Source organism: Sprattus sprattus (assembly GCF_963457725.1).
Source record: "Sprattus sprattus genome assembly, chromosome: 15".
Lineage (NCBI taxonomy): Eukaryota > Metazoa > Chordata > Actinopteri > Clupeiformes > Clupeidae > Sprattus > Sprattus sprattus.
Window position 1 is genome coordinate 14,980,037 of NC_137913.1, and position 15,006 is coordinate 14,995,042.

The 15,006-nt window shown below is 42.2% G+C and overlaps 1 protein-coding gene across 3 annotated transcripts in view; it reads left to right on the forward strand.

The window, feature by feature from the left end:
- trpm3 (transient receptor potential cation channel, subfamily M, member 3) overlaps window positions 1–15,006 on the forward strand; it is a gene marked incomplete at both ends in the record, with an annotated part of 118,176 nt that overhangs the window by 60,555 nt on the left and 42,615 nt on the right. For 2 of the 3 annotated variants that reach the window (XM_080852700.1, XM_080852699.1), the window contains one exon: window positions 14,997–15,006. This exon is cut by the window's right edge and continues 70 nt beyond it. In XM_080852700.1, coding sequence (XP_080708826.1) covers window positions 14,997–15,006 — 10 coding nt within the window. The remainder of the gene's footprint in view (window positions 1–14,996) is intronic. The other variant, XM_080852701.1, reaches the window with a different exon arrangement.

The following is a 15,006-nucleotide window of genomic DNA, read 5'->3' on the forward strand; positions in this document are numbered from 1 at the left end:
CTGTTGTGTCTCACCAGCCCTGGGACTCAGTCCAGGTAGGGAGGGGTAAGGAGCGAGGGAGAGGCCCTGGACGCTGCCAGATATGTACGTCTTCACAGGAGATTGTCAAAGCCTTTCTGGATGGCGGCCATTGCTTTGCTTCACAGTCCAAGGTGTGAGATCAGTTTCAGTGGCGCTATATTTGGAGTGGTATAAAAATGCTGCCTCACAATAATGGCACAGCGACCTGAGAGAGCTTGACGAGGATGCCAGGTGAAAATCTCAGAAGTGTTCAAATGAATCAATGTGGAGACATTGAAAGCAGATCTGTAGTTCTCCATAATTACGTAAGTCAAGAGGGCAAGACAGACATCTGTTGACAAAATTGTCATTTTTCAGGCATACATTCCCCCTCCAAATAGACACTTAAAGATGTCATCTTTGTCATGTCATGTAAAATATTCTATAGTATTTCTCTGTTCCTAAAACACATTTTTTCAAAACATGCCTCGGTTTCTCTGAACACTAAACCCAAGTGCCAACTCCCTAAACCAATTCTGCTAAACTTTAAGCACAATTCTCTGCTTTAAACACAGATTTCAATTGTTAACCGCACTTTCTTCAAACCACAACACACAATTCTCTGCTTTAGACACAGTTTTCAATTGTTAACCACATTTTCTTCAAAACACTAAACACCATCCTCTCTACTTTGCATGCTTCATCAATGCCAAAACCTCCTTGTGTTCAAACAGAAAACACTGCTAATCAAATGACAAAACTTCCATTTCCAAAGCTGTTGTGCAATTTGAAATCAAAACTTTAGCTCCTATTTTGGAGAACAATTTATGGCAACAATGAAGTAAGTGGTGATCAGAGGGGCAGAGGAGTGAGAGTAAGAGGAGGAGGAGGAGGAAAATGATGAAGAGGAAGAGCAAGACGGAGAGCCATTACTGTATCTCTGATGAGATTCAGGCCAATGTGTTCAACCATGTGGTCAACATGGGTTTGACCATGCAGGAGGCTGGCAAGGCTGGCCAGAGGGTTCAACCAAACATAACCCGCTTCTCAGTTGCACCGATTCTCCGGACATTCAGAAGAGAGAATGGGTAAGAAACACTACTATGACAGTAAAACACTAGTTTGAATGCCTTACTGTATCAGGAGCATAGTATTCTTGTATTTGTATCTGTAGAATATTTTACATTGTACTGTATTTGTAAAATTACAGTATACGCAAACAAATACAAAGTGCAACCATTGATGACCAAGACATATTCCTAAACATCAATACAAAGAGCCTAGCCACAGTGGACCATGTTCTAGGCAGAACATCTCGAGAATGAAGCAGGTGTACAGGGTGCCTTTTGACAGAAACTCTGATAGAGTCAAACAATTACAGTATGATATGACTATGTGCAAGTAAGTCATATACGTTTCCACAACTGATTACGTCCTATCAGCACAGAAACATTACTGTACTGTATTGTAATCCAATCAAATGTTCAAATCAAACTGTATTTTCAGATGTTTCACAACACAACAATTGTCGATATTGTCTTGAGCAAGAACAGGATGCAGTCTAGTTTTTTTGTCCTTTTATTATTTCACATTTTTCTTTCATTTTTGAGTTAAAACATTATACAGTTACAATATTTTACAACAGAAAAAAGCGTACAGTAACACTGGAGATGAAAAGGCATAATACTCCTGATAAGGCCTTCATACTAGTGTTTTCCCATTTCATAGTAGTGTTTTCCATTGAGCACATCAGTGTTCAATCAATGCTTAGAATGTCTACTCAAATAATGGTCTGTGTTTGTTGTTTGAAAACAAAATGCCCTTTTGAGGTGATATAATAGTGTTTTGAAACCAAAGTGTCATTTTGCAAGAGATATAAAGGGTTTTGCATTTTGTGTGAGTGGTTTTGGGATTTGTGTTTAGAGCTAAGAGAAACCGAGGCATGCTTTGAAAAAATGTGTTTTAGGAACAGAGAAATACTGTAAATACAAGAATACTATGCTCCTGATAAGGCATTCAAACTAGTGTTTTACGTACTGTCATAGTAGTGTTTCTTACCCATTCTCTCTTCTGAATGTCAGGAGAATCTGAGAAGCGGCATATGTTTGGTTGAACCCTCTGGCCAGCCTTACCAGCCTCCTGCATGGTCAAACCCATGTTGACCACATGTTTGAACACATTGGCCTGAATCTCATCAGAGATACAGTAATGGCTCTCCGTCTTGCTCTTCCTCTTCATCATTTTCCTCCTCCTCCTCCTCTTACTCTCACTCCTCTGCCTCTGTGATCACCACTCACTTCAATGTTGCCATAAATTGTTCTCCAAACTAGGAGCTAAAGTTTTGATTTCAAATTGCACAACAGCCTTGGAAATGGAAGTTTTGCCAATTGATTAGCAGTGTTTTCTGTTTGAACACAAGGAGGTTTTGGCATTGAAGAAGTATGCCAAGTAGAGAGGATGGTGTTTAGTGTTTTGAAGAAAATGTGGTTAACAATTGAAAACTGTGTCTAAAGCAGAGAATTGTGTGTTGTGTTTTGAAGAAAGTGCGGTTAACAATTGAAATCTGTGTTTAAAGCAGAGAATTGTGCTTAAAGTTTAGCAGAATTGGTTTAGGGAGTTGGCACTTGGGTTTAGTGTTCAGAGAAACCGAGGCATGCTTTGAAAATATGTGTTTTAGGAACAGAGAAATACTGTAAAAAAAAGGAAAGATTTCTGGTCCTTACTATCAGCATCACACAAAAGTTAGATTAAAGTGTGGGCAGTTACAATCCATCACTCAATCTGAAGCTATGTATGAATTATGAAACATTACAAATGATCGTAATCTAACAACATGTCAGTGTGAGACACTCACGCCTTGTCCTCACGCGGTGTTTAACTGGAGTATATTTAATTAGTTCACCTTTAATCAGCCAGATGCTCAGCACAAGCAAAGCAATTTACAAGAGTCTCTCCCAGAATGACTCAGCTACTGTTCATTCTCATGTTCCTCCCATGACAGCAGTGTCTTGATGAGCCAGAGGTGATATTATACCCTGGATAAAAGAAAATAATTTCCCATAATCATGAGTACTGTAAATGTTGAGCTTGAGTACTGTAAATGTTGAGCTTGATGCATTGGAACTAGATGGCTCACTTGAGGTACAGAGTGTGAAAGTCAGGTAAGCTGTGTCATCATTCACAACTATTGACAGTTCTAAATAAGTAATGCTGCAATGGTGCTATTCTCTCTGTCTCCTTCTTTCTCTCCTACCCAAGCACATACATCAGTATGCTACACACCTGGTGTTTGTGTGTGTGTGTGTGTGTGTGTGTGTGTGTGTGTGTGTGCGTGCGTGCGTGCGTGCGTGCGTGCGTGTGTGAGTGAGAGAGAGAGAGGTAGAGAGAGTGTGAGTGTGTGTGTATGTTTGTGTGTGTGTGAGAGAAAGGGAAACAGAGAGAGAGTATGTGTGTGTGTGTGTATGTATGTGGCGAGAGGGAGGGAGAGAGAGAGAGAGAGAGAGAGAGAGAGAGAGAGAGAGAGAGAGAGGATATGTGTTTGCAAAGAGAATGAAAAGATTATACTGTTCTTTGCTCTGGTGGCCATCTGCAGGTCCACTTATATCGACAAAATTGAAAGTGTGATTTCATTCCTTTCACACAGAAGGTGGCCAGATGTTGAGGTTTATTTTTTGTTTCCCTCTGCACTGCGAGAGGCACAACTTCCACTGTGAGAAACAGGAAGCATTTAATAAGAAAATATTGCCTTGAAATGATTCTTTCCTGTGAACATATAGACAGTAGGCTGTTGACATTTTCAGTTCTTTTTTTTCTGGCCAAAAACGCCATGGGTCCTTGGAAAACCTTTCAGGAAAAAAAAAGACTGCCCCAGATACGAAAGGCTAATTTTAAGTTTCTAAAAGGAAGTGTTATGCAGGTCGGGGCTATAGTTTCATAATGTCTGTGGGAATAAGCACAGACCTGAGCTTTAGAGGTAATGCCATTTTTGCATGGAATTAGTGCACTTTGGAATGAAGATTAATAATGGAGATTAAGATTAATAGAATGACTCACTTCATTCAGAAGGGAACACTATTGGAATCTGTCTCTCCCCTTTTTCGTTGGCAACAGATGATGGTTCAGGGTGAGAAAAAACCAGCCTGGAGATTTAGGCAAATCTTGGTATGTTTCCACTGCCTTGGGAGCTTATATTCGTCATATTCGATCCCCTTCCCCTAAAGGCTACTCTTTTCCGGGTGAGATATGGTGAAGAGATGAGATTAGAGAAGATTAAGAGTTAATTAACCTTGAATGTGGTTCTTGGCTGTCCTCCTTTGGCAACACTGTGACAGTGGATGAGGGGTCACTTTGAGCATCCAATTACCCCTCCCTTCATGGCTGCATGGCTTCCGGAAAGACGTCACTTGATGATTAACCAGGCGTGGCAAGTCCTCAAGGTCAGAGAGGATGCCCATAGATCTTGCGCATGGCGTGTCAAGTGGAGTGAATACCAATGACTGTCCACTTTGATGGCCTGCCAGTTGTGGAGCTTCCATCAGGGGTTGGGGAATCTGTCAGAAATGCAGCAAGGCTGAGGGAGGCTGGGGTGGGTTGGAGGGCTGCTTTGCTTGGTGGACTACTAAGGAGACAGCGCCAAGGTTTTAGACAATGGACAGAGTCCAAAACCAGAAGGAACCGAGTTCAAGGTTAGAAGTGTCAGTTTTGCTATGTTGCATTTTTGACAAAAAGCATAGCCCATCATTCTGACCCAGAGGCTGTGTACAGTTTGACACTCTGCGTGTGATTCCTAGCAGCGAAAAAGCGTTGAGGATGATCATGCGCCACGCTCCATCTGCACTGTCTCTCTCTCCCTCTCTTTCTCTCTCTCTCTCTCTCTCTGTCCCTCTCTCTCCCTCTCTTTCTCTCTCTCTCTCTCTCTCTCCCTCTGTTTCTCTTTCTCTCTCTCTCTCTATCCCTCTCTCTCTCTCTCTTTCTCTCTTTCTCTTTCTCTCTCTCTCTCTCCCTCTCTCTCCCTCTCTGTTTCTCTCTCTCTCCCTCTCTCTCTCTCTGTTCTCAATGGAGAGGCAGCCCTCTGGGTCCACAGATTTAATAAGAACCTCAGTGTGTGTGACTGACTCGTGGAATGCATCCATCTTGGGGAGGGAGCTAAGATAGTGGACCGCAGCAGCAGGAGGAGGAGGAGGAGAAGGAGGAGGAGAGAAATTAAGGGAAGAGGGAGGAGGGTAAAAAAAAGAGTGAATGGACAAGAGTAGGTGAGGGGTGGAGAGAGGAGGAGAGGAGTGCTGTGGAGAAAGGAAAGCATAGAAAAGGAGTCAAGTGGAAGTGATGGTAGGAGTGACCATGCAAGGTTATCTTTGACACGGCTCCTTTTTTTATTATTAACGCATCTCAAAGCCACGCGTGCCCCGGAGTCAGGGGGAACGAAAGGCAATTTCACAGCCGTCACCTTCTGACACCTCAAAGCCTACAACAGAATAACACAGGTACAATTAAAAAGGAGGGAAATGGGTTGGAACACGGTTGCCAGCAAAAAACAGCACAACATAATAGGACAGAACATGTTCAGCAGGAACAAAGACAAAAAAACTAAAAAAGTGGTGATTCAGTTTCTTGACAGGGTCCTCAATAGCTCTGACACCTCTATCAATGTGTAACAGAGTGAAACGAGATGAGAGGTTTATGTTAGGTTCACATCTATGTTACATGATGTAACCATGGGTAATGTATAATAATCCATCCATTATGAATGAAAGCGCTTTAATTGCTTTCTAATAACAAGTGAATACATTACTCTACAAACCTACTTGTACACATTTTTTATTTTTATTTGAGTGTTAACCATTTTTTTTATGTATCCAACATAGGACTAATCATACGATGCTGCATACTTTAATGGGAATATATATGAATATATAATATTATATATACTGTATAATGTAAAATCCTTCATTATGCATTACAGAAGCTGGGTTGAAACTAAGTGTAATGAGATGCAGAGCCCAGGCTCCAGCTTACTGTTTGAATGCAGTTGTTATTTGGTTAATGTCCTACGCTTCCAAATGTTCTGTTCCAAATCCCCATGATCCTTACTCAAAATCAATTCTTAAATGTACCTACGGTAAATATAAATGACTTGACTTAACTCTGACTGAATGTAGGACATTAAGAACAGTGTGGGCTTAGATCAACTATGTGACAAATCTGACACAAGTATCTGTAAAGCTATCAGGAGAGTCATTTAAAATGTATGTTTTCGCGCTGGTAACATCTTAGATGGACCTTGTAAGATAAGTGATGGTCAAACACATTGATCTCCGCCTGTGATTAGCGGATGAATGTGGCTCTTTGTGGAAACTCCCAGGGAAGAAGTAGCCATCTCCTGTGACTATAGAGTGGCATTGATTTAGGCCATGACTGATATGATGGACGCATCCAGATCTCAGTGAGTAATGCTTTACTGTTTCGATCTACGCCACTGTAAATGCAACCCGCAGATGCTGATTGCATAATACGCCTCCATCTCAGGCCGTTTTTACGGCACTTATCTCAATATGTTCCTTGCTGTCAGTGGAATAAGGAATGTTCCCCATTGGTCAAATATGACTTCTTTGTAGTAAAAGCCTTAATGTTAAGTGCACTGCAGTAGTATTGCTGTATTGTAGGCATGCTTTTTACAAAGAAGCACTGTCATTTGACTCACTGATTCAGATGCTTCATTATACATTCTACAGCCTGTCACACAGGAGAACTCACAGTGCCCAGGTTTAAGTTCATTCCAGAAATTACAGCACTGCTGTGACAATATGCCAGACATCTTTAAGGCCCAGACCACTGCGGTCTGGTGACAGCCCTTTCAACCGCCATTTTCCCCAAGTGCTAAGCCCTGCTGCCCTCCCTCATCAGTGTCACATTATGCATGTTAGCCTTAACATGGAAGATGACAGAGGACTGCCATTCAAAAACACTACAGTGCAGTGTGCAGTGTGCAGTGTGCAGTGTGCAGTGTGCAGTGTGTAGTGTGTAGTGTGCATTGTATCAAACATTTAGGCTTCAAATCATGAGATCCAAGTTGGTGGTTAGTGAGAATTTTCTTGTTCCTATTTACAGTAGTGTGTGCATCAGGTCATACGGGTTTTTTTCTTCACCCTATGTGTGCTGTATGAAATTGAAAAAGTGCCAATTCATTTTGGCCGATATAGATACCGCGAGCAATTTGGCGCGCTGAAGCTTCTTATCATGTTGGGAGATTGGTTATTTGCGGCCTTCTCTTGCTCCGCGCGTTCCCCTGCTAGCTGCCTTGCTGGGGAGGGGAGGCAGGCGGCATTAGGCGGTCATGTTCTCAGCTGTAGCCCACAGAATGGCCTTGCCACAAGTGATTATGGGCCGCTTGAGATGGCGCCGTGCCTGGCTTTGTGCAGGCCTATGGGAAAGGGGGCCCGTGCTTATTCTGCAGGGGGGAGATGTATTGGGAATGACACGGCTAAAACAAGCTCCGTCCTTCTGCTTCAGCTGTTCAATTATTGTGTTTGCGTCTGTCTACTCGCACCCGCAAACACACACACACACACACACAGACACACAGAGAGAGAAAAAGAGAGAGAGAGAGGGAGAGAGAGAGAGAGAGACGTGCACACAGATACCCTCTTGTATACAAAAGAGCATACATGAAGACTCTGTGTATATGTAGACATACATCAATCAAAATAACACATATGTTCACTCATACAGAGACATATAAACAACAAACAGTAACAATAAACAAACATCTGCTTACCTTCACTCCACGCTACTGCCTATGTTTACTAGCATGGCAAGAATATCAATAGCTGTCATTTTGGCTAAGTTGCAATTTTATAGTAAGCATAGCTACCATGATCGCTATTACTTTGTCCATTTTGCTAATGAATTTGCACTATAGTCAGTACTAGTCAGTGTTTCTTCATGTGTACTTGTGTGCAAAGAGTACACAAATGCAAAACCTCTCACACACACACACAACCACACACACACACACACACACATGCACACATATAGTGGTTTTGAATATCAAGGGACTGAGTGTCAAGGGTCTGCAGTTCACAAGATAAAGTGCATTAAATTTTACATGAGATTGGTTTGATCTCATGTTATTTGCATGAGTGAAGAATCACTTTGAAATACCTTTGAGATGCTGTCTTGGAGAGACCTGGATATGTTACATCTAGGTCTGTCCACTATAAATAGTTCATGAGTTAGTCTGAGTCTTCTGTGTGTGTGTATGTGTGTGTGTGTGTGTGTGTGTGTGTGTGTGTGTGTGTGTGTGTGTGTGTCTGTGTGTGTGTGTCTGTGTGTGTGTGTGTGTGTGTGTGTGTGTCTGTGTGTGTGTGTGTGTGTGTGTGTGTGTGTGTGTGTCTGTGTGTGTGTGTGTGTGTGTGTGTGTGTGTGTCTGTCTGTGTGAGTGTGTGTGTGTGTGTGTGTGTGTGTGTGTGTGTGTGTGTGTGTGTGTGTGTGTGTGTGTGTGTATTTGTGTGAATGAATATAATGTTGATGAATTGTACATGCAGCATGCATTCATAATGAAATATAAAGTTGATGAATTGTACATGCAGCATGCATTCATAATACTTTGATGGGCTTTATGAAGCATTAGTAATGGAACTAATTGTAAATAGATAATGATATGGAATGAAAATTATAGTTTTTTTATTGTTCTAGATGAAGGATGGATTCATGTACAGTTTGTTGCAGATGTGGTGGCATGAAGCAGTTATTGACCACTACAAAGACAGATTGTCCTGTGCTTAACATCTTTTCAGTTTCTCATTTTGTGTGTGCAACTTAATGAATACATCTGCAATAAAATAACAACCTCACAAGTTCAATTCTTACACTGCTTTATTGGCAGACAAGCTTGTATCAGACAAAATACAAAAGATAGGCCAGCTGTTCTTATTGTTGGGCTGAATACATTCAGCAATTCGTTATGCAATTTAGTACATAAGTATTCTTGTAACTATACAAAAAAACTATTTCAGTAATACAATGTTCAGAACTCAAAAACAGGTGTAACGCTTTCGCAACTTTTGCTGCAGGAAATCCATTCCTTCTGTATCTAAGAGCAGACATTTAGAGGGTATTTACGAGGACAGCTTGATTAGAACTTTCCCTTTCCCTCACCGTTCCACAATTTCCTGCAGGCTGTTTGCTCTGAGTGCTTCCTCGGTTGCTCTGTTGAAGGTGTTTATTGATAAGGCCTTTCACTGCAAAGCTTTAGATGATAACAGAGACTTTAGAAAACAAAGGAGCCATTGGGGGGAGGGGGGGGGGGGGCAGGCAGACAGCTCTAATTTATCCACCCTACCTATTAATCATTTCCTAGTTCCAGTAATAAGCCTTCACTGAAACTCGGAGCAGTAAATTCTACAGGAATTTCCTGTGCCCCCACCCCCTAACCTCGACACCCCAGAGATTTGCTTCAGGAGTTTTGCAAGCTGCTCTTTTGTACCAGGCGAAAGCAACCGGCTGCATTTTAGCCCCACAGAACGCCCTGGGATAAACAGTCTTTAACTAATCTGTGGAGGCTTTAATTAGTGGGAGCTGAGGGGAGAGCACGAATAATGCTGTAATCCACATTAAATGAACCCACAGAGGAATGTGGCCTGATCAAGTGGCTCCGAACACAGAGAGTGGACTCAGGGCAGTGCCCCTTGCAACCAGAGAACTTTCACCTGGTCCGACTGTACGTTGTTCTTCAAGTGACAGTGACCCTTGCTCATTCACAATGAGAGTGACACATTACAGGAATGTTTACTGTAATGTGCGTTATATGATATAATTGCAAAACATCAATAGATCTATTAGTAAAGTTTGGACTAAGTATTGGTACAATATACTTGAAGATGTGATGCATAATCTATTTCTGTGTTTAGTTTTTTTCATGTGACTGTTCATGTTCAATCATTCAATCATCACAGCTCCAGCCAGGAGAGAGTTAAATAACCTATCATTATCATTTTGACAGTTTATTGGTTTATACCTGACGTGCAGCAGTACATAACCAGTATCGCATTTACGGCAGGATTTTGTTGAATGAAAATCCATTCATGATTACAGCAATTCACTTGTAGGTGCCACAAAATTGCCTGCTCTTATAAGAAGTCATCTGGTAAGGCATACAGAGAGGACGACGTTAGGACTACATCTAACAGTAATAACAGAGTTGGTTTGTTAGATCCCTGAAGGGTGTAAAAATAAAAACCTGTTTACCACATAGTCTGCCTTGTGTATCACAAAGCAATATATTATACCACACACAGAATGTTGGTGTGGCTGATCCAATTTCCCTCCCTTAGTGAAACACAATAGGTTGTCGTAATTCATGATGTATAAGAATCCTATCCATCCTACAAGCGTATGTACTCGCTCCTTTGAGGTGGGGACATTTATCTGGCCAGTCAGAAGGGCCATAAAAATGGCCGGTATAATTTTCCTCGCTGGGTGTGAAATTATAGTTGCTGACCATGGTTGAATTTGGGGTGGGGTGTTCACATAAATGTCTGTATAGGTTTTATTGGTGTAATTTAATCATCAATCAATTTAATCATTAATACATTGGCTGCAGCATGAGAGTGTGACAAAAGGGACCTTTTCTCAAATAATACCAATGCATAACACACAATGCATTACCTAGACATTTCCTATCTCTAAAATACAGTCTTTGGAAAGAAGCTTTGTGTCTGTGTGATGAGATTTGGGCCTAAAGGAGAGATTGAGGACACAGTTAGTTTCTGAAAGTTTTATTGTTTGTTTTATTCCCACTGTTTTGCTGTTGTGGTCTACCTGATGGCCCTGTCATGTTCTTTTCCCGTCTTCAATTATCAGAGCGATAATAGTATGGTCTTAAGTGAAGTTATTTGCTTTTCTGATTTGTAGTCACATGGTCTAGAAAGTTTGAAACACTTGCCAGGCCTGGACTAGGTACAGTATGTGTGAATGTGTATTGGTTGTACTACTAATGTACTATACTATACTATACTATATAATACTATTATATACTATACTATGCTACTATTTTAACGATACAAAGCTATCTTGCTAGATATAATCCTGCATGGTATTATGGCTTGATATAATCATGGCAACTGGTGGTAGCTGAATGTCTAAACCTGCATATTTATAGGGAAAGAGTGTGGCCAGGTAGGCTGCACTACAACTACTGCACTTATAGAAGAGAGGAAGCAGCGAGTTGAAATGAACTGTGTTGTGCTCTGCCCCCCGCAGCCCTGGCAGACTCAACCTTCTCTCCTCCCGTCGTATTGAGGTGTGTGGCAGGGGGTTGACAGAAAACCCCGGCTTGCGTGCGTCTCGGTAAAAAGTTGCCTTTTTAAATGGTAACGCCTTGCTGCTGTGTTGGCATGTCAGCAAAACGATAGTAATTACAGATTGTCAGGGGAACGTAGTGACAAGCATTGTTAATCTTTTGCCACACACACACACACACATATCTAAACACACACACACACACACACACACACACAAGGCCTTGAGAGCACACTTCTGTCATAACTTCTGAAGGTCCTTTAAGGCTTCCGCTGACTTAAGCGTGCCGATGAGTCAAGCTTTCTTGTGAAATCCTGATATGGCAGCTGGCCTTCGACCGCAGTGAGAGCAAATACTTCTATTGCTGCAAAACTTTGTGAAGGATTAGTTCAAAGTAATTTTGAGTGCTTTATGGTGCCAGGTTTGCTGTTTCTGCTGCTGTGTGTGTGTGTGTGTGTGTGTGTGTGTGTGTGTGTGTGTGTGTGTGTGTGTGTGTGTGTGTGTGTGTGTGTGTGTGTGTGTGTGTGTGTGTGTGTGTGTGTGTGTGTGTGTGTGTGTGTGTGTGTGTGTGTGTGTGTGTGTGTGTGTGTGTGTGTGTGTGTGTGTGTGTGTGCGTGCGTGCGTGCGTGTGGTGTTGGAAGGGTAGGAGGTATGGGGATTGGAGGTCGGGTGGAGGGGGGGGGGGACGTGACACAGTGTACCCAGCAAGATCCTGCCATTGGGGATTTGTTGTTGTTGGGGCGTCGGATTGGAAGAGGAGGAGCAGAAATGTGGGTGGGTGGGTGGGTGGGGTAGGGGGGCGTCCTGGCTCAAGTTGTTTTAACCCAGGAACCCTGTGATGGGGCTAATCCCAATATCCCAGGCATATTTCAGGGAGCCCAGCGGGCCACATATGCGGATCTCTTACTCCAAAGCTGTCCAGCCAACCAAGCAGAAGGGACAGGATGCTAGCTGCCCCATCAGGGGAGAGCACCGGGCAGGCAGAGGACACCGCACCTCCACCTCTACTACTGACCCTGATATTTAATCTACTGGACAATATGCTATGGGAACGGAGCAGGCAGTCAGGTAGAGGAAAACCGAAATAATCTTTTCCAAGCCGGTAATAGAGGTTGTTTCTTTGAAGGGCCGTTCGTAAGTGAAAGTGTGTGCTGTTTCAATTATCTGTTCAGGTAATATCTGTAGATTATTTTCGTTTCGTTCGGTTGGAAGGATCAGATAAAGAAATCTTTTTGTTTTTAAATCTTGACAAAACGTATCTAATTGAAAGTGAAACAGAGTCTGTTCATCTATTGTTAGCCAGTTTGAGAAGAAAAGTTCATCCCTGCAGAAAGGGAGCATAAATACTTGGTCATGAATAATTAGGGGGGGTCTACTCCCTCTGGGAAGCCTTCCATGAGCTGAAAATCCATGTTTTGTTGAAATACTGCATTTGTGTTGAATAATCAGTCTCCACAAATCAGCGCTGCTTTTCTTTTTTTTAAATGCCATTTTTTTTGCCAGGATTGCCTGTGTATTGTTTTGCCCTAACCCGACGACTTCCAGCAAAGAGCAAATCTGTTCTCTCATCCTAGGTGGTGAGAACCCACAGGTAAATCTTAATCATGGCACTGTGTTTGGCTGGCTGGCTTACATAAGCAAAGACCCTGACGAATCATGTCAAAATGGACAAACAAGGCCAAGAGCCACAAAGAGAAAGAGGGACACTAACGGTACAACAACTGTCCATTTCAGCAACTGGTGGTTGTACCTAAAAAAAATCTGCCAGGCAGTCATTACTGCTCACTCTCAGCGAATCCATATCTTTCACCTTGGCAGAGTTCCTTGTAGTGGGGTCTGCAACTACTACTCATAAATACAGTTTAATTAAATGTGTGCTTAAAAGCTGTCTGCCAATCATGCTCTGAAAGTTCAGTTCAGAGGGGAAAGCGTGGAGTGTGGGTAGAACAGGAGGTTTACGAAGCGTGAAGAAAGAAGCAAAGGAATAATACCTGAGATAAAACCTTTTTGAGTTTATTGTTTTTGTTCCCTCACAGCTTGGTCTGAAAGAATGGGATTTGCATTGATATCCTGTTGCGCTATTATGTGTTGCAGTTACATGCTGCTTTTCACTGTCTACCAGACCAAAGCTGTTCCCATGCCAGAACTGTCACAAAGTATCATGTTGAGCGCAGATCTACTTTGTTCGTGTGCGCAGCAGCGTAAAGATACATGAATGCGCCCTGTCAGTGATGCGCCCCAGATTGCTGAGTCATCGAGTTAAGTCTTCTCTATGAAGCTGATCTCCCACCCCTCCCCTCCGCTCCCCTCCCCTTCTTATCACTTACTTATTTTTAAAGAGAAATGGTTGCACTTGGTGCTAGGCCAAGTGCTATGGTGCCCTGTGAAGTCACAGTACACAGGGGATGGCAGGCTGAGCTGGTATTTGGGGGGTTGGAATGCTGGCCTGCAGGCAGAAAATGAGCATGCTTTCTTGTGTAAGGGGCAACCCCTGTACAAATCCAAAAAGAAATCCAAAAGGGAATCCAAAAAGAAATAAGGGTTGAACAAACACACACACACTCACAAACACACAAACACACACACACACACACACTCACAAACACACACGCACTCACAAACACACACAGACACACACACTGCTGTATGGTCTTGTTATTCGGATTTGATTCGCAGGTGTAAAGGCCATAATCCCTGTCTATCATACTCTTTGGCCTAGTGTAATTCATCCGTCCACTTCTTTATGTGGAATAACACCAAGTACTTACCACCTGGCTTAACCTAAGTACTACACTAAAGACCTCAACATTAAGCAGTCCTATATGCTGTTTTCCTTTGTTAGATTTGTCAGATTTACGTGGTGTCTGAAGTATGCGTTCATGCGTGTTATGATTTCTGTGTCCCCAAAAACATTATTCGAGCTACCTTACTATGACCTTTCCTCACCAAATACCTTTCACCATATTCCCTCCTGCAGGTCTTCTATAATAGGGTATCACTTCAGGCAAACATCTTATCTTCAGCTCAGTGTTATACAATACAACACAGAGATCTAAGGGAAAAGACAGTGAGAGCTCTCCTTTGTAGTCCAGGCAACACGGACATACTTATCTCCCATTTCAAAAACCCTCCACACGGATCACTACACTAACCCTAGGCAGGAGGCATTCTGATAAGACTTTTCCATCACATTCCACTTTTGCAATGGCAGTAATGTAGTTTTGTCAGTTTAGACCTAGCACCCATCTTCAAATCAGCCAGGCACATGAATAGATCTAATGTTTATTCAATTCTAATTTAAATTATAATTCCACTCACAACATTTCATAAGAGAGCTCTGAAGAGAGAAGGAAATGAACCCTGCAAACAACTGATAATGATTCTCCAGTTTTCCTATGAAAAAGAATTTCTCAAACACATTAGAATATGTTTAAGGCGTGTAATCCCATTCTGACCTTTGAGCACGTTTTGATGTGGTGTTAACAGTGGGTATGTAAATTGATTGAGGAGAACACATGTTGCATGTCAATGAGCAGTATCTTGATATGCATCTGCCAGCCAGGTGATGGAGTTGAGAAAAAGATCCAGGGCTTATCTGTGTTCATCAGAGGGTGTGCAGAACAAGAATGGAGGGAGTCTTCTATGTGTCCAATGTTTATCTTTGTTTTTTTTTTCTTTCATCTTTGTCTCCTGTCAAGGCGCAGAAGT